Raw genomic sequence first — 20062 nt, forward strand, 5'->3', positions numbered from 1 at the left:
TTGGGAGGCCCCCAAGAATTTGAAAAGTGGGCATACTGTTTCACTCTAGATCAGGGGTGTCAAACTCAAGGCCCGGGGGCCAGATCTGGCCTGTAGGGTCCTTAGATCGGGCCCGCAGAGCTATCCTGGAAACAATGAAGGACCGGCCTGTAGTGCAGCTCACGAGGGCCATATACAATACAAATACAATAGCAGAGTTGGAAGGGACCTTGGAGGTCTTCTAGTCCAACCCCCTGCCTAGGCAGGAAACCCTATACCATTCCAGACAAATGTCTATCCAACATCTTCTTAAAGACTTCCAGTGTTGGGGCATTCACAACTTCTGGAGGCAACTTCTGTTCCACTGATTCATTGTTCTCACTGTCAGGAAATTTCTCCTCGGTTCTAAGTTGCTTCTCTCCTTGATTAGTTTCCACCCGTTGCTTCTTGTTCTACCCTCATGTGCCTTGGAAAATAGCTTGACTCCCTCTTCTTTGTGGCAGCCCCTGAGATATTGGAAGACTGCTGTCATATCTCCCCTAGTCCTTTTCATCAAACTAGACATACCCAGTTCCTGCAACCGTTCTTGATATGTTTTAGTCTCATATGTGCGCCTCCCCCTCCCCTCCAGCTCTGTTTTCACTGGCAGAGGGTTGTAGGAGGCCATTGCAGCCGAAAACCGAGCTCAGGAGCCTGTTTTCGCTGGCAGAGCACTTGGACCACCACAGGTGACCCTGACATGAGTGACATCGAGCTGGCCATACCCACTCTGATCCCCTGAAGTCAAACATAACCCTAATGTGGCCCTCAATGAAATCGAGCGTGACACCCCTGCTCTAGATCAACCCCCCTGCTCCCTCACCCCCATTTGCCCATGGTTTGCGAATTACAAAATCCAGGCAACTTTTGTCTATTCAGCGGGACAGCGGGTGACATTGCTTTGATGTTGGCTAGGCTGCAGCCTCTTAAAAACGATCTTTCTGGCACAGCGCAGAGGTTTCACAGTTCCGATCTGAGGCAGGAGCAACCCATTCATCTTTACGTTCTCTGTTCTCTCAGGGTTTGGCGGTAGCGGTTCGCAAGTGGATTCGGCCCGCATGAATTTGGCTTCCTCCTTCGTGAACGGTTTTGTGAATGCTGCTTTCGGGCAGGACAAGCTGCTGACGGATGATGGCAACAAGTGGCTCTACAAAAACAAGGACCACGGTGAGCGGGGACAACGACTCACAATCTGGGGTGGGGTGGCGGGTGGGGAAGAGAATTACAAAGATAATTTTGCTCCAGAATGGGAACTTTTGCACTCGCACGAGCTGCTCTCTGGCAATGAATTCATTATTGGGTCGAATTTAGAACTCTGCTTCTGTGCTTCCGTGCTGTCTTTGTCTAGTCTTCCCCCTTCCCTTGTCTATTGTGAGCCGCCCGGAGTCCTTTGGGAGTGGGCGGCATACAAGACAAATAAATACAAATACAATACAAATAATACTTTCTACGATCCTGGAAACTCACTGTTGTCACTCAGCAAGTGGCCCAACCGGGTTTGATGTTGCCTGAACTCAGAAGTCTAGGGTCAGGTCTAATGAGAACCAGGATGGTAAATCACCAGGAAACTCCAGAACGGATGGCAGGATTCTGCCAGAAGGAATTGACGGTCATTTGCCTAGTACTGCCCAAAAAATTACATGGATGTGTCCTTTAAAGCTATCGTTAGTCTGGTTGGACTCAAAAGTTTGATTCAAATTGCCTTTTATTTTATTGGTAGTTTGCTAAGATACTGATAGAATATTTGTAGCTCAGTTTGAACTATGGGGTCCTGGTGCTTTCAGCTCTGTGGGTTGTTACCTCCCAAAGACCCATTAGATCGCACAGGATCGGCCTCCTCCGGGTCCCATCCACCAGCCAATGCCACCTGGCTACGACCCGGGGGAGGGCCTTCTCTGTTGCAGCTCCGGCCCTTTGGAACGAACTCCCCGTGGAGATTCGGACCCTCACCTCTCTCCCTGCTTTCCGAAAAGCCATAAAAACCTGGCTGTGTCGGCAGGCCTGGGGTTGATGAGTTCCCTTCCCCTCTCGACAGGTGTGGTTGTTGGTCATTTTAAATGTCTATTTTGTACTTGTATGTTTCCCTTGCCCGTTTAAGTTGTTCGCCGCCCTGAGTCCCTTTTTGGGAATAGGGCGGCATATAAATAAAATAAAACTTAAACTTGTTTTTTTTTTTTTTGCAAACATTACCAAAGTAGACAACATCATCAGTATTAGAAGAAATGTGGTTTGCTCTTATTCTCATTCCTTCTCTCCGTCCCGTCCCCCCCCGTCTCACTCACTAACTCAGTCATTTACTAGTGGCTTCTGTCAACACTTCCACCAACACGGTAGAGCAAGCCAATAGCAGATGGAACAGGTGTGTCCAACTCACTTCGTCACAGTGGCGTCAAATGACGTATCGGGACTTTCCCTCCATTTGCTAAACCAGGTGAGGGCGGGGCCAGCATGTGGCGAGTTTGACACCTCTGATATACTGACATCGACATTGACATTGAGTCTTTATTGATTAGCCGTTGGGCCATATCAAAGTGCAAAATTCCAGAAACAAATTATTACTAAAAATTTGATAAAATACGATTTAAAATGGAATTGGAATAAAATACGATTTAAAATGAATTGGAATAAAATACAATTTAAAATGGAATTGGAATAGAATATAATAATTTAAGATACAGATAAAAGGTGATGAAATTATATTTCAGTGTGGTCACCCCTGCGATCTACCCCGATCAGTTCCACATATGTAGATCTCAACCGAACCATTTTGTTTAAGTACTGCGCTGTGTTAAATGTTATTTCCAGATTCTGGATGCACATAAAGTGAGTTGTTTTGATATGGGGATCCCAATGGGTCACTCGTTTGGTATATAGACCAAGGTACCTCTGATATAAAAAAATAAGAGCAAAGCCGACTCCCTTCTAGCACTGATCATGTTACCTAGTCGGATAGTGAAACATCTGCAAAAAAAAAAAAAAACCCTACCAAGATCAGAAAGCACTAAGGACCCCCAGCTATGAGTTGAATGCTGCACAATGCTATCCAGACAGTTGATTTACTTTTACACAGGACAGTCTTAAAATAGGTATAGTAGGAAGTTTAATTTAGAGTTCCAGCTTTGGACTGCAGAAGGCGGATTGTCCCTGGATGACAACAAAGAGCAGCAGCTTGTATCTCATTGCTGCCTCTAGGGGCGCTCTGCATTTTTTGCAGCAGGTCTTATCCTAATATATACAATGGCAGATGCCCTTTTATAAAGGGGGTTGTAGGCTTCCCTTCCCACTCGTCCATTGTTTCAGGCATTTTGCCTTCTCTTCCATGCCTTGAATTGAGCTTAAACAATCGGCTACTTGGAATGAATGCAGGGGTGAGCAACCACACTCCACATATATCTTCATACACTCCCTGTCATGCCTGCAGCCACCTTTTCTTTTGGGTCTTTGGCCTGCCATACTTTCTATTATTCTACTATGCCTTTTCTATTGTGGGAAAACGGGAGGGGGGATTGTACGGAGTTAGATGATATGTAGCCATAACAACATTCCTTCTAGAAAGTCAAGGTCATCCTTTGTCTTTGCACCTGACCAGATCTGGATAGGTGGAACTGCCAGCAGCAGATTGGACCGTGTGATGGACTTGTGGGTGTGGGGTCAAGATCTTGAACTTTCAACTGGGCGGGGAAAATTGGGAAGCTTTCAGATTTGGGTTTTCCCAGATGTGCCAACAAGGCTCTCTTAATAAATTGGAACTTTGAGGAATCCTTTGCCTCGGACATTGATTTAAGTTTGGGTGCTATTTGGAACCCTGACATTCCCTTCTTCATCCCCCCTCCCCCCCCGTACGTTTGTGAATTAGGACAGCCCCAGAAATCACAATGTATTGTGAATAGCTGGAGGTGGATGGATGCAAGATTTCCCAAGTTGTTCATTACCCAGAATTGATTAACGCTGGCAAGGAGTAAAACAGAAATGAGTAAAAATGGCCATCGTTTGCATATGTGCTGGTCTTCTCATGACTCCCATTTACTCTGCAGGGATGCTGAGTGCTGCTGCCTCGTTGGGGATGATCCTCTTGTGGGATGTGGATGGGGGCCTCACCCAAATTGACAAGTACCTGTATTCCTCGGAAGACTACATCAAGGTGAGCAACCCTACTGCTAACCTAAATACTCCCACATGAAGCAGGTAGAAAATACCTTGAGTTAGGCAACTCCTCTCGAACAGGATTTAGATGGAGGGCAGTGATGGCGAACCTTTTTGGCACTGAGTGCCCAAACTGGAATGTACGTGCATGCGTGCACACCGGGCACTGGAAATCCGAAAACCAGCTGGCCTGAAAATGCCCTGAAAAAGGCCCGAAAAACTGCCAAAACCAGGACATTTTTCAGGCCGTTTTTCTCTATTTTGGGGGGAAACTTTTGTCTCGGCCACCTTCTGGAACATTCTAGAGAAGTCAAATGATAAAATCAAGAATGGAGAGTTGGCAGAACAAAGCTTTGCATGGCCAATTTCTGGAAAAAATAAAAGATAAAGTGGACAGTGAAAAAACTTGGTTATGGTTAACAGCAGGTACATTAAAGAAAGAAACAGAGTCACTAATCCTGGCTGCGCAAGAATAAGCTATCCGCACAAATGCCATTAAGGCCAAAATCGAAAAATCCTCTGATGATGCCAAATGCAGACTATGCAAAGGAGCTGATGAAACTGTTGATCACATACTCAGCTGCTGTAAAAAGATTGTGCAGACTGATTATAAATTGCGGCACACTTCAGTAGCACAAATGATCCATTGGAATTTGTGCAAAAAGTTTAATATTAAAACAGCAACAAACTGGTGGGAACATCAGCCTGAAAAAGTCACCGAAAATCAGATGGTCAAGATCTTGTGGGATTTCCGTATACAAACGGACAAAATACTGGCGCATAATACACCAGACATCACACTGGTTGAGAAAAATAAGGTCACAATCATAGACATCGCAATACCAGGTGATAGCAAGGTCACCGAGAAGGAACATGAAAAATCGCAAAATACCAGGACTTAAAAATCGAAATTCAACGACTATGGCACAAACCAGCAGTGGTAATTCCAGTGGTAATTGGCACACTGGGTGCTATTCCAAAAGCACTGGGATTACATTTAAAACAGTTAAAAATTGACAAAATCACCATCAGTCAAATGCAAAAAGCCGGACTGCTTGGATCTGTACGCATATTACGAAAATACGTTACGACGTCCTAGGCCCCTGGGTGAGGCTCGACTAGTAACCAATGCCAAATCCGGCAAAACAACTGGCCGCTGTGATACAATTGTATAATAATAATAATATATTATTAATAATTAATAATAATTAATAATAATTAATTAATAATATAATGGAAATTTCGCACTTGGTGTACATGGATGATTTGGAGCTGTTTGGTAAAACAAAAGCTGAACTGAATTAATTAATTGAAAGCACAAAAGAATTTAGCCAAGACATTGGTATGCAGTTTGGAATTGACAAATGTGCAACAATGGCAACCAAAGCAGGCAAGGTCATAGAAGATGAAGGAATAGAATTTGAGAATGAAGAAGGCAGTAAAACCAGAAGAAGGCTGCAAGTACTTGGGGATTTTAGAGGCCTCTGACTTAATGCATAATAAAGTCAAGGAATTAACTTCAGCCAAGTACATTCGACGAATTCGCAAGATATTAAAGTCCAAATTGAGTGGAGGAAACATCATAAAAGCCATAAATACCTGGTCTATACCAGTGATCCGATACTCTGCAGGAATAATTGACTGGACCCAGATGGAGTTGGACAATTTGGACAGAAAAACAAGGAAGCTTACGACAAAGAATCATGCTTTGCACCCTAAAAGTGATGTTGACCGATTATATCTACCAAGAGCAGAGGGTGGTCGAGAACTCCTACAAGTAAAACAGACTGTGGAAGAAGAAAAACACAGCTTGAATGATTATATCCAGAAAAATGAAGAACCAATGCTTAAGGAGGCCTTTTAAAGACAACTAAGTCAAAAGCTGAATATAAGAAAGAAGTAATTGAGAAGCGAGCTGAAAATTGGAAAAACAAAGCTATGCATAGCCAATACTTGAAAAGTATTGAAGGCAAAGCTGACCAAAAGCTAATTTGGAACTGATTAAGATCAGGAGCACTGAAAAAAGAAACAGAAGGCTTTATTTTGGCAGCTCAAGAACAAGCCTTAGCCACAAACTGCATGAAGGCAAAAATTCAACATGTTACCACCAACAGCAAATGTCGCCTCTGTAATGAGAAAGACGGGACAGTCGACCACTTGATCAGTGGGTGTAGCAAAATTTCACAAACTGACTACCTACAACGCCATGACCAACGTTGCTAAGATCATTCACTGGAAATTGTGCCAAAAGTTTGGATTTGAGTACAGCAAAAAACACTGGGAACATCAGGTTCAGAAGGTTTTAGAGAATGAGAAAGTCAAGATCTTGTGGGACTTCAGAATTCAGACTAACAGGCACTTGGCCCACAACACACCTGACATAACAATAGTTGAAAAGAAAAAAGTCTGGTTCATTGACATTGCAATACCTGGAGATGCATGAATTGAAGATAAACAGCAAGAAAAAATCACAAAGTCCCGGGACTTGCAAATTGAAGTTGAGCGACTGTGGAAAAAGAAATCGTGTGTTGTCCCAATTGTAATTGGAACTCTTGGAGCAATACCCAAAGAGCTACCTCGCTATTTGGACATTTTAAATTTATCAGACTTGAACATTCTGATTCTACAAAAAACCACCCTACTTGGAACAGCTTATATCCTCCGACGTTACCTTAACAGTTCCTAGGTCCTTGGTTAGGACTCGAGCTGTTGAGCTACCAACCAGCCCTCAAAGGCTGTGAATCTCACCAAAGATTAACCACATAATAATAATATCTGTTTGTACATATTAGTCTTTTAGATATATCTCTTGTATCCTGTATCCTGAACCGTATTTTCCTTCCTTGTCTTTCCTCCAGTCAGGGGCTCTCCTGGCTTGTGGCATCGTGAACTCTGGTGTGAGGAATGAATGCGACCCAGCCCTTGCGCTGCTCTCCGACTACATCCTTCACAACAGCAACACCATGCGCATTGGTGCCATCTTTGGGTAAGAACAGCAACAGCAACTTCACTTAGAGTTATAAACTGCTTCACAGCCCTTTCTTAAGTGGTTTACAAAGTCGGCCTATGCCCCCCACAACAGTCTAGGTCCTCCTCAATCTGCCTAGTCTTTCATGTTCTGACTGAGGCTTCCCAAGAGCCTGAAGCAAACTCCTTGTCCTGACAAAAAAACCTGTTATTAATTTGCTGTGAATTCTGCTCATTCACATCCAGCAAAGTCTTTCGAGGGAGGATTTACAGTCACAGACCTTCTCTGGCTTGGAGAGCTGCCAAACTTGGCAAGGAGCCTCGGAGAGTCACCAACCAATTAAGCAAACTAATTGCCTCCTGCAAACTCCACTCCTCTTTTGCTCCTCTTTTATTCCCTATAGGAGGGGCTATTTAGCGTCCACCTGTGGCTTTAATCCCAAGTCGACCCCTGTTCTTTAGCTGTTCCCTTCAACTGGCAACTCTGTGCATGCACACACTGTGAACAGGCTCCAGCTGTTCCTCTTCCTCACTGATGTCTGACTCGGAAGGCAGCTGATAACAGGCATATGGCTCTGGCCCCCTCTCTGCCTCTGACACAGAGCCCTCATCAGAGTCTTCCCCAGACTCCAGGACTGGCCCATGTTGTTCCCCAACCTCCTCAATGTCTGAATCTGCTGCCATCACCGCTGGCTTCTGGTGGGCCACAACATTCCATTTCTTCCTCACATAGAACAGACTATATATCCTTCAAACCACGTTGTGCTCTCTTGGCAGGCTGGGGCTGGCCTACGCGGGATCCAACCGAGAAGATGTCCTGACCTTGCTGCTTCCTGTTATGGGGGATTCCAAATCCAGCATGGAGGTGAGAGAGAAGAGACGAAGATTGGCTGAGAGATCTGTGGTGGGAAAGGAGCGAGGATACGGAATCGGAGATCCTTGATCTCCACCCAAGTGGGGCTTTTTCACAAAACGTTCTGAGGGCAAAGGATGGCAAAACGTGTGGACTTCAACTCCCAGAATTCCCAAGCCAGCATGACCTGGCTGAGAAATTCTGGGAGTTGAAGCCCACAGGACTTAAAGTTACCATGTTTGGAGACCCTGCTGTAGCTTGCAAGAAATAGCCTTTGCTTGCAAGACTCTGCTTGTTAACTCCCCCCCTCCCCTGTGTGGTTTCTTCTAAGAACTTATGAAGGTGATGGTGTGAACTGGGCCCTCTCTCTCTTTGAAAAAACTTCCCACTGGAAGAGAGATTGGACAACCATTTGTCTGAAATGGTATAAGGTTTCCTGCCTAAACGGGGTTGGACTAGAACAGGGATCAGCAATCTGTGGCTCTGGAGCCGCATGTGGCTCTTCCATCCCTCTGCTCCGGCTCCCTATGGCTCAACATATACATCACAACCGCCAATGTGTGATACCTGCCAGCAGGTGATTTATTGAGCTTTTTGACCCCAGATAGGCCAGCCATGGATAAACCCAAGAAAAGTTTCAGAAGAAAACGAATGTTTAATTCAACTACATATGCTAGTTCTGTGGCCGCTGAGGAAATAGTCAGGCACGGGAAGTGTTTTGTGGCTCCTAGGGTTTTTTGGGGGGGTCCAAATGGCTCTGAGTGTTTAAGGTTGCCGAGCCCTGGTCTAGAAGACCTCCAAGGTCCCTTCCACCTCTGTTGTCCTATTCTTCCTCCAGGTGGCTGGTGTGACAGCCCTGGCCTGCGGAATCATTGCCGTGGGCTCTTGCAATGGAGATGTCACCTCCACCATCCTCCAAACCATTATGGAGAAGTCCGAGACGGAGCTGAAGGACACCTATGCCAGATGGCTGCCTCTTGGCCTGGGCCTGAACCACCTGGGTAAGTGAACTCTCTAGGATGGTCCCTGAACGTTAGAAAAAAGCCTGGAGAAATAAGAGGGAGGTTCCCTTGAATGCTGATCATAGGTACAGGTAGTCCTCGGGTTACGGCCATAATTGGGCCCAAAATATATGTTGCTGGGCCCAACAATTTATCTTGCTAAATGAAACATTTTGTTAAGTGAGTTTTGTCCCATTTTACAAAACTCTTAAGAAGTTTAGTACTTTGAAGGGAAAAAAGGAGGGTGAAAAGGAAAAAAAAAGTTCCCCTCTCTTTTTTTTCTCTTTTTTTTAAAGGCCAAAGAATTATAGAGAATACAATAAATTTTGTAAATAAAAATAGTGACAGTTCATAAGGATTACTAGGTGCAAAGAGAAATACACATTACCGTATTTTTCAGAGTATAAGACACATCTATTTCCCTTATAAAAGAGGCTGAAAATCTGGGTGCGTCTTATACACTGAATACAGCATTTTTTGCCTCCAGAAACCCCGCCTTCTTCACCAAAATGGCCGTGCATAGCCTTTAGGAGGCTTTCAAAGTGTTCCTGGGGGCTGGGGAGGGCAGAAATGGGTGAAAAATGGGCTTGTTTTTTGCTCAATTTCCCCCCCCCCCAGCCCCCAGGATACTCTGTAAGCCTACTAAAGACTATGCATGCAATTTTTTGACAAACAATGGGCCCGTTTTTCCAAAAAACGGGCAGTTGGGAGGTTTGCAGAATGTAAAAACTTTTTTAAAAAAATTGCCTCTTCAAAACCTTGGTGTTTCTTATACTCCAAAAAATACGCTATTTCCATAACAAGGGATGGTGAAGTGGATTACTTTATTTAAAGAGGAAAATATGTTATTTGGATATCACTTCTGGAATTTGTGCTTGTGAAGAAGAAAAAAATGAAATGTTGGTTTTGTTGATTAGAAAGATTTGGTGTTATAGAAATGGCTAGTTATATATTAATGTGTAAAAGCGAAAAGTTGAGTCTGGAGTGTGTTTATCTTGTACTGTGTTGGGAAGGGTTAGAAATCAATGCCCCCTTTTCTTTCTTTCTTTTCTTCCCCCTTGTATCTCACACCCCCTTTTCCCACCCATAATTTCCTATTTTCCTTTCTTTTTTTTCTATTTTCTAAAAATAAAATAAAAATGATATTTTTAAAAAAATACAACATCGGTCGCTTGAGTGGATGCTGAAGTATTTTCGCACCCAATTTTTACAGGAAAGGGTGAGGCCATTGAAGCAATCCTGGCTGCCCTGCAGGTTGTGTCCGAACCTTTCCGTAGCTTTGCCAACACCCTTGTGGACATATGTGCCTACGCAGGTTAGTCTGGTGTGGGAATGGGAGGTTGGGAGAGTCCTGTCCTTTTTATTATTCCTGGTCTGCATTCACACAACACACAGCGGACTCGGGTGAAGATCTAGCATGTTTATTTTGCTAGGGCTTTTTCTCAGCAGAGCATGCGAGGTGTAACCCAGACCCATGTAATTGCATGATGTCGACGCCTGCATTGTGAATTCGAATTACAAGTTTGTGTTGTCCCCTGCAGGATCTGGGAATGTGTTGAAGGTTCAGCAGTTGCTTCATATCTGCAGCGAGCATTTTGATTCCAAAGAGAAGGAGGAGGAGAAAGAGAAGAAGGACAAAAAGGACAAAGAGAAGAAAGATAGTGCGGCTGACATGGGCGCGCACCAGGTAATGACTTCTGCCCGTTTTTTGCACTTTGCCTTTGAGTTGGGTTAACAGCCGAATAGACACTAATAGGTGATGATGTGTTCAGTTAACAGGACAAAAACGTAATTGCGGTCTTCTAAAAAAAAGGGTGAAAATTTGGGTCCGTGTTATACACCAAATGTAGCCCCACCAGAGGCCAAAAACGCGAGGCATGGAGGCGGTGATGGTCTGTGGCAATCCCTGCAGCCTGGAACAGCTGATTGGGGGTATTCCAGCAGTCCGATCCACCCGCCAATCAGCTGTGCTGAATCAGGCTGCAATAAGTGCTGAAGCTGACCTGCCTGGTCAGAGTTTGCAGCAGCAATCTCATTCAGAAAGCACAGTAACTGATTCAGCAAAATTCAAAATAATAATAACAATGTACAATACATTACCAAAAGCAGGTTTTCCAAGGTAGCAGTAAATACAAGCAAAACACAAGCAGTTTCACTTTCAGTTCTCAGCTAAGGCTCCTTCCTGTCTCCTTGTTGCTCACACAGCAAATGCTGTTTCAGAGTCCAAATAGCCCTCATTGGCTGACTTAGTTGCTATGCCTATTCATTGGCTGACTTTGCTACCATGTGTCAGCTGAATACCATGGATGCTGGTAGGTAGAGGCAGAATTTTTCTTCTTATTATTTTCCTCCCTAAAAACTGAGCTGCGTCTTATACTCCGGAACGTCTTATACTCTGAAAAATACGGTAACTGTTTTTGTCTTGTCTTGCATTCATAGTTTCTTTTTCTGATAGTTACCAGGAGAGCAGACAGACAAATGAGATACTGAAACCTCATTCAGGTGTCAGTGCAAATGTTCTGCAACCCTCTTGCCCGAAGCAGCGAAAATTCATTTGGCTTTTACCCATCAAACTGCGAGAAGCGGAAACTGTGCTTTATTCCCAAATTTGACCCTTGCAAGTTAAGAGTTACATAATAAACAGAACCCTGGTTAAAACGGAGGGATGCCATGAATTGTTAACAGGCTGAGTTTTTACTCAATTCAGTAAACCTGCTTCTCTTCCCTACCTCCTTTTACAAGACAACCTGATTTGAATGTTTGTCTGTCTTGCCTTGAGCCTCTGGGCCAGTGCGTTTATTCTCCAGTAAAAAAAAATAAAAATAAAATTCCCATATTTAGCGGTGTTATGAGGTGTCCTGTGGTTTCACATGAGGTCTTTCCTGCTGCAGGGTGTGGCGGTGCTGGGGATTGCGCTCATCGCTATGGGCGAGGAGATTGGGGCAGAGATGGCTCTTCGTACCTTTGGTCACCTGGTGAGTAGGAGGCTGATGACACCTGGAATGTGGGGGTGGGGTGTGGGCAGTAAAGATAATAGGTGGATTTCAACTTTCAACCATTCGTTTAGTCGTGCGAAGTATAGTTTTAAGTATACTGTGTTTCCCAGAAAATAAGACGGGGTCTTATTTATTTAGCCGCCCTGAGTCTCTTGGGAATAGGGCGGCTTACAAATTGAATAAACTAAACTATTTCCTTTTGACCCCCGAAATAAGCTCTTGCCCTTATTTTCGGGGAGGTCTTTTTATTTTTGAGGTGCAGGAGGCACCTGTCCCAAAGGTGCTTTTTCAAAAGGAAACTGGACTTCCTTTGTTTTCCCTTGAGGACGTTTCACTTCTCATCCAAGAAGCTTCTTCAGTTCAGAACTAACATTTGAAAAAGCATCTTTGGGTAAAAAGAGCCAAGGTGGCGCAGTGGTTAAATGCAGCACTGCAGGCTACTGCTAGATCAGCAGGTCAGCGGTTCAAATCTCACCGGCTCAGGGTTGACTCAGCCTTCCGAGGTGGGTAAAATGAGGACCCAGATTGTTGGGGGCAATATGCTGACTCTCTGTAAACCGCTTAGAGAGGCCTGAAAGGCCTATGAAGCGGTATATAAGTCCACTGCTATTGAATGTAATGACTTCCCGTTATTCTCTTAAGTAGCAGACGGCCTCTGGGGACATTTTAAGTTTTTGTTCTGACCTGCACACTTGGGATCAAAGAGGTTATTTTTGTCCAGGATGTGTTATTGTGGTAGGATTAGAAACCGCAATGGTCTGCAGCAAAAGACCCTGATGCTTTAATGGTCCTCTTCCCCCCCCCCCCCCCCCCCAGCTACGATATGGGGAACCGACTCTTCGACGAGCTGTTCCGTTAGCTCTGGCTCTCATCTCTGTGTCCAACCCTCGCCTCAACATCCTTGACACTCTCAGCAAGTTTTCCCACGATGCTGACCCCGAGGTGTCCTACAACTCCATCTTCGCCATGGGCATGGTGGGCAGCGGTAAGCCCGTCCAGGGTATTGGTGCAGGGAGGGCATTACTGGTGCTTAACGTCTACAGAGATTCTCAACGATTCCAGGTCAAGATTTGTCCCGAAGATGCTTTTTGTCGCTTCTCATCCAAAAAGCTTCTTCAGCTCTGATTGGATGATGGGAAATGGAAGGATTTATATTCATTCTATTTGTGGTCATTTGCATTCTTTTAGAGAGCCGTTGAGGCCACTTGGAGGTTTATCGGAGAGGTGCAAATGGGTGTGGAGCCTTCTTGGAACTGCTGAAAGTCGTGTTGTAGACTGGAGATAGATGATGTCGTTTCCCCCCCCCCCTTTCTGTTGAGAGAGGGCTGTTCAATTTGGACATAAATGACCTCTTTCAAACCATTTGCCATTTACAGCCATTTACAGCCTTCCGTGGACACTTGATCACAGTTTCTGATGTTTTTGCTGGAAACCGAAATGTACTTCCAATTTCTGGCAAAAAAAAAAAACACTCCACAGTGGTGTTTGCTTAACAACTACCTCCACAAAGATCATAAAATCGGGCATGGTAGTGACTTGCTTTGTTACCATCATGACTACAACTGAAATGGCAGGCTCCGTTAACAGTGGTAACTCGAGGATTATCTGACTTAAATATATTCCAGAGAACTAGCCGACATAAAATTAATTTAAACAGAGTGGTGCATTTTCAGGAAAAGGCAGTGAGTGAGAAGGGAAGAAGGGCCAACAAGGAATGAGAACTGCTGAACTACAGATGAGAGTGGAGACCTAGAGAGCGTCCCATGTCAACTTGGCTGGATATGCAGCAGTACTTTGCAGTACTACTGCAATGCGCTCTACATGGGGCAGCCCTTGAAGAGCATTCAGAGACTTCAGCTCGTCCAGAATGCAGCCGCGCGAGCGATTGTGGGTGCACCTCGATACACCCACGTTACACCTATCCTCCGCGAGCTGCACTGGTTACCGATTGGTCTCCGGATACGCTTCAAGGTGCTAGTCGCCACTTATAAAGCCCTTCATGGTATTGGACCTGGGTACTTGAGAGACCGCCTGCTGCCAATTACCTCCCAAAGTCCCATTAGATCACACAGGGTTGGCCTCCTCCAGGTTCCGTCTACTGGCCAATGTCATCTGGCTACTAACCGGGGGAGGGCCTTCTCTGTGGCTGCTCCGGCCCTTTGGAATGAGCTCCCCGCAGAGATTCGGACCCTCACCTCTCTCCAGGCCTTCCGAAAAGCCATTAAAACCTGGCTGTGTCGGCAGGCCTGGGGTTGATGAGTTCCCTTCCTCTCTCAATTGTGTGTCTGTTGGTTATTGTAAATGCTTGTAGTTCTTGTGTTTCCCTTCCCCTGAGTCCCGCTGGGAATAGGGCGGCATATAAATAAAACGAAACCTGAAACCTACTTGAGAGTAGATTTGAAACAGGAATCCTCATTTCCTTTTGGGCTTCTTCTAGAGTAGTAGTAAAGTTAATCTTGTTCTGACCGAGGCTTCCCAAGAGCATGAAGCAAACTCCTTGTCCTGACCAAAAACCCCTTTTATTAATTCACTGTGAATTCTGCTCATTCACATCCAGCAAAGTCTTTCAAGGGAAGATTTATAGTCACAGACCTTATCTGGCTTGGAGAGCTGCCAGGCTGATATCTGCAAAACATGGCAAGGAATCTCAGAGAGTTACAAACCAATTAAGTGAACTAATAGTCTCCTGCAAACTCCACTCCCCTTTCGCTCCTCTTTTATTTTCTCTGGGAGGGGCCATTCCTCGTCCATCTGTGGCTTTACTCCCAAGTCGACCCCTGTTCTTTAGCTGTTCCCTTTGTCTAGCAACTCTGCGCATGCGCACACTGGGAACAGGTTCCAGCTGTTCGTCTGCCTCACTGATGTCTGACTCCGAAGGCAGCTGATAACTGGCATATGGCTCTGGCCCCTCTCTGCCTCCGATACAGAGCCCTCATCAGAGCTTTTCCCAGACTCCAGGACTGGCCCAGGTTCCTCCCCAACCTCCTCACTGTCTGAATCTGCTGCCAGCTCCGCTGGCCGCTGGCGGGCCACAACAAAACTATTGTAGCAAAAACAGAGCTTTGGGGAAATTGGAGACTTAGGGATTTGTGGTATAGAAAGCTACCCAGACCATTTCAAATTGTCCAGTTATTATTCTTGTTGGCCTGGTCTCTCTGAGCGTTAAAGCTTCTTCTAGCACTGCCTAAATATGTTGATGGAGATAGAACCTGGAATTAAAAAAAAACATTTTGTATCAGATTATAGAATAAAATCACAAAAATATGATGCAATGGGAAGGAAAAGGGGAAAGAAAAGTGAGGAGAGGAGGAAGAGAGTGGGTCGGGGAATCAGAAAGCGTTGACTTCCAACTCCCTCTGTTTCAGTAGAATACAGCATTAACATTGAAGCTCAACTGTTTACTTTTCCGGAATAATACAAACCAGCCATTTGAAAAGCAACAAAATCAGCCTAATCATTAAAACCCCAAATCAAAGTTTCACTTTTTTCCCACCTCAAGCACAAAGTCCAGAAGCTGTCTCCACGTAGCAAGCAAAGTACTTGTATTCTGTTCTTGACTCAAAAACAGACAATTTAGCCCCATCTGCCAGCTTCCATCAACCATGGTGGGAATGGAAATATCCTTCTATTTTTGTGCAGACAGTAATCTTGGAATTTTTTTCACGGAGGTCATGTGTGGTTAAAAAAAAGTATCATAAACACCTGATTGATCCACTTGCTTCAGTGATTGTTCTCCATTTAGTGTAATTAAAAACCAAGTAATCTAGCTTGAAAGTTTCTGGAATTTTTTCTGACGGCTTATAGTCTCAGTAAGTTTATTTACACCGATGAAGCTCCCTGAACTGGAATAGGGCATCCTTTCTTTCCCCCTCTCCACAAGTACTTTCTTTTCTTGTTTTGCTTGCCTGACCCTCTCTGTCTCTATCCATAGGTACCAACAATGCTCGCCTGGCTGCAATGCTGAGACAGCTGGCACAATATCACGCTAAGGATCCCAATAACCTTTTCATGGTGCGATTGGCTCAGGTAATGGTGCAGTCCAACCTCTGCCCCAATAAACGGCTTGGGGCATCCTTAAGTTTAAGGGAAAGACCCGGAGTAATGTCCATCTTTATTATTTGGCTATGCCGAATATTCAGGATTCCTCTGTGGCGCTAAGCACAGCATAGCTTAACCTTTAATCACACCTGAGAGACTTACCTTTGGCTCACGCCGGAGACCCACACAGCAGACCACTGTTAACAATGCCTATGGAGATTCTCAGTCATCCAGGTTGTCCCAAACGTGCTTTTTTTCAAGAAGCAACTGGACTTTCTTTGTACTTCTTATACTCCGAAAAATACGGTAAATATTTTTAAGGGAAAGTATTGATTTACACATGGAAAAATATGGTGATAACTGACAACTATGGAAGGAAACTGAGAATCTTGGTCCGCGTTACGAGTGGGGGAGCCACTGGCACAGGTTCTCCTGGCCTGCCTCTTTTGCCCTGCTCAGTGCCTGGGAGTTAGTGATGACAAGCCGTTGCTCGAGTCAAGTTCGGGAGGATGTTTTACCAACCTCTGATTTTTGATTTTGCTGCGCAGGGTCTGACCCACCTTGGGAAAGGAACGCTTACCCTCTGTCCTTACCACAGTGACCGGCAGCTCATGAGCCAGGTTGCTGTGGCCGGCCTCTTAACCGTGCTGGTCTCTTTCCTGGATGTCCGTAACAGTAAGTGCCCCTTTTGGATTTCCTTTTTTTTTTTTTTTAAAGGAATCTTTATTAGTTATACATTTTTTTAAGAATAAAACATACAAATACAATTTTAAACATACAACACCCCCCACCCCCCGCGGTGACAGTCATTCACAGCCCAACTTTTTTTTCCTTCCTCGTTGTTAGGTCTCTAAGCCACATCTTCTCATTACAAAATTCAGGGATCTATTACAATACCCACGTTCACTTTTAGTTCCCATTGTTAACAACTGCTATTTAACTTTCCCCGTCTTAAGTCCCTGCTGTTCTCCTTGTCGCCCACATATACCATAAGTTCCAGCTAAGATAATGTTCCGTTTCTCCTTTGTCTCTCGGCCAATCTGTCATTCTGTCCATTTCTGCACATTCATAGATCTTTTTAATTATAGCATCTTCCGACGGTATGGTAGTGGATTTCCAAAATTGTGCATAAGTTATTCTTGCGGCCACAATTATATGTAGGCTCAAATGCCATATTGAACTGCTCATGTTTTCTGGTTTAATGCTTAGTAGAAGGTTCTCGGGTTTCCATTCCATGCTTGCCCCGGTAACCTCTTTTAGAGGTTAGGAGAAGGATTCAAAAATGGCCTTTTGGATTTCCTGATTGCTTGCGGATAAAAGCAGGCACCCTTGTGAAAAGTCTCCCTCCCATTGTAGGAAGGGGGGGGGGAGCTTTGGCAAAATGGCTCAGGGTCCCTATTGACGGTCACAGTTGCAACGGTCTGCTGTCAATGCGGCTGCCCACCCTAGAGAACGTCCTGCTGCCATTTCTGGGACCTCTTTCCAGTAGTTTCACCAAAGTCCAAGGCTGCCTTGCTTCACTGAACCAGCCCCTTGGCAAGGATATCTGGTGGAGAGGAACAACCGATAGCACTTTTCGGTCTCCCTCTGTCCCTGCCTCTGAAACGCATCCTTGGTTGGTAGGTTGAATAGCCAAGCAAGTGTCAGCATTCCAAGTAACACCCCCAACAAAAGAAGACTCTGAGGCTTGAGTTTCTTCAGAGTTCTATTTTCTTAGGCAAAAGTTCCCCTCAAAACATATGCGCTAGTCATTCACGACTCTAGCGGGCAGTGCTCATCTCCGTTTCAAAGCAGAAGAGCCAGCGCTGTCTGAAGATGTCTCCGTGGTCATGTGGCCGGCATGACTCAACACCTAAGGCAAAGATGGTCCCTATTTTTCTACTTGTATTTTTACATGCTTTTGAACTGCTAGGTTGGCAGGAGCTGGGACAAGTAACAGGAGTTACTTTGAATCTAGGGATTTGAACCGCTGAACATCCGAGCATCTTAGCCACTCAGCCATCATGTCCCTTCTCCATTTTATTAGAAGGGAAAACTAATAAATTGGCACATCCGGGAAAACCCAAATCTGAAAGTTTCCAGGTTTTCCCCACCCAAATGAATGTTCAAGTCCCTGCCCAGCACCCCCATATCCATCACATGGTCCAATCAATGCACCGTCACAACTGGAGGTGCCTCCCAGTCACACCCCTCAAGGTGCAGGGTAGAATGTCCTTGACTCTCTAAGAAAGGAATGTTATTTTGACTATATATCTCCCTTTGTCTGTATAATCCCCCCTCCCATTTTCCCACAGCATTAAATGTGGCAGGCCTGAAGACCCAAATGTAAAAGATGGCCGCCAGGCTTGAACCTGTTAGTTGATCTAAGTATTTCCCGTATTTTAAGAGGACTCTCTTTCTGTATGTTTGAGCCATATTTTATTTTACGATTAGGGTTTGGTTAGAGATGCTTGGTTACAACCCCCTTGCTTTGCGCCAGATAGGAAAAACCCTCCTTCTTGGCAAAATGCAAAGCATCCGAGAGAAATCAGCCTCTTTTTTACTTCTGTGTCCCTTCCTGGGAACTCTACGTGGCTGACTCCATCTCGGTTTATGGCATCGTACCTAAGTGAGAGATGAGGCCTCGTTCAGTGACATTTATTTATTGCATTTATATCCCCTCTTTCTTTTCGGAACTAAGGGTGGGTTTCAGAATGGGGGTCATCCCTAACTTAACCTCAACCACAGCAATTTTGTGAAGTGGGCTAACTTACGGCAAAACAATTAACCGGAGCCCAAGCAAAATATGGACATGAAAATGGTTTTTCACAGTCCAGGCCCATCACATAAACCACATGACGCTACTGCCAAAATGAACAACATTAAAGTGTGGAGAAAGCCCTTCCACTTTTGGTCCAGTCCCCTCAAACTTTGTCCCTTGTCCTCCTCTCTCTTCTAGTCATCCTTGGGAAGTCCCACTACGTGCTCTATGGCCTCGTGGCTGCCATGCAGCCACGCATGCTGGTGACTTTCGATGAGGAGCTGCGGCCGCTGCCAGTGTCGGTGAGGGTGGGGCAGGTAAGTGGTCTCCAAGAGAGCAACCAGCCAGGGGTGGAGAGAGTCCCAGGGAGACTTGGGGGTCCTGGACCACTTCAGTATTTGGTGCCCTGTTGCGGGGACCTTGGTTTTGAAGTTGGATGATGGTTGTCTGAATGTTTTGCCCCTACTAATGCCTGCTCCTCCCCCTCCTCACTGCAGGCAGTGGATGTGGTCGGTCAAGCTGGGAAGCCAAAGACGATCACCGGCTTCCAGACTCACACAACCCCAGTGCTGCTGGCCCACGGCGAGCGGGCAGAGCTGGCTACGGAAGAGCACCTACCTGTCACACCTATCCTGGAAGGCTTTGTAATCCTGCGCAAGAACCCCAACTACGACGTCTGAGCTGCCTGGGGGACGGGGTGCGGGTGGTGGGGGAACGGGGCGGTTCTCTCTCTCTCTCTCTCTCTCTTTTGTTTTGTTACATAAATTGTTTGTCGAAAGAAAATAAACTGTCTTCAGAATAAGGCTTCTTTTTATTTAATAGCAACAGCACTTAAACTTATATACTGTTTTACAGTGCTTTTACAGCCCCTCTCTAAGCGTTTTACAGAATCAGCCTATTTGCCCCCAACAATCTGGGTCCTCATTTTGCCCACCTCAGAAGGCTGAGTCAACCTTCAGCCAGTGAGGATTGAACTTCTGGCAGTGGGCATAGTCAACTTGCAATACTGCATTCTAACCACTGTGCCACCAGGTCTGTTCCACTCTCCCCTACCCCTTCCTCCCTCCCTCCCTCCCTCCCTCCCTCCCTCCCTCCTTCCTTCCTTCTTTCCTTCATTAGCACTTAGCAATAGCATTTAGATTTATATACCACTTTATGGTGCTTTGCAACCCTCTCAGAGTCAGCATATTTGCCCCCAACAATCTGGGTCCTCATTTTACCCACCTCGGAAGGATGGGAGGCTGAGTCAACCTTGAGCCTGGTGAGATTCGAACTGCCAAATTGCAGGCAGCCGGCAGTCAGCAGA

General features: G+C 45.3%; 1 protein-coding gene across 1 annotated transcript in view; it reads left to right on the forward strand.

The window, feature by feature from the left end:
- The window catches only part of PSMD2 (proteasome 26S subunit ubiquitin receptor, non-ATPase 2), a 43048-nt gene extending 23499 nt beyond the window's left edge, over positions 1 to 19549 (forward strand). The window contains exons 9-21 of the mRNA XM_087725126.1: positions 1039 to 1185; positions 4053 to 4159; positions 7020 to 7147; positions 7906 to 7993; positions 8820 to 8982; positions 10196 to 10297; positions 10524 to 10669; positions 11874 to 11957; positions 12795 to 12963; positions 15910 to 16004; positions 16565 to 16691; positions 18955 to 19073; positions 19254 to 19549. Coding sequence (XP_087581252.1) covers positions 1039 to 1185; positions 4053 to 4159; positions 7020 to 7147; positions 7906 to 7993; positions 8820 to 8982; positions 10196 to 10297; positions 10524 to 10669; positions 11874 to 11957; positions 12795 to 12963; positions 15910 to 16004; positions 16565 to 16691; positions 18955 to 19073; positions 19254 to 19436 — 1658 coding nt within the window. The 3' untranslated portion in view covers positions 19437 to 19549. The remainder of the gene's footprint in view (positions 1 to 1038; positions 1186 to 4052; positions 4160 to 7019; positions 7148 to 7905; positions 7994 to 8819; positions 8983 to 10195; positions 10298 to 10523; positions 10670 to 11873; positions 11958 to 12794; positions 12964 to 15909; positions 16005 to 16564; positions 16692 to 18954; positions 19074 to 19253) is intronic.
- The last annotated feature ends 513 nt before the right edge of the window (positions 19550 to 20062 follow it).

Source organism: Thamnophis sirtalis, unplaced genomic scaffold, assembly GCF_051295495.1.
Source record: "Thamnophis sirtalis isolate CommonGarterSnake01/CBP01778 unplaced genomic scaffold, rThaSir2_p1.2 scaffold_11, whole genome shotgun sequence".
Taxonomy (NCBI): Eukaryota; Metazoa; Chordata; class Lepidosauria; order Squamata; family Natricidae; genus Thamnophis; species Thamnophis sirtalis.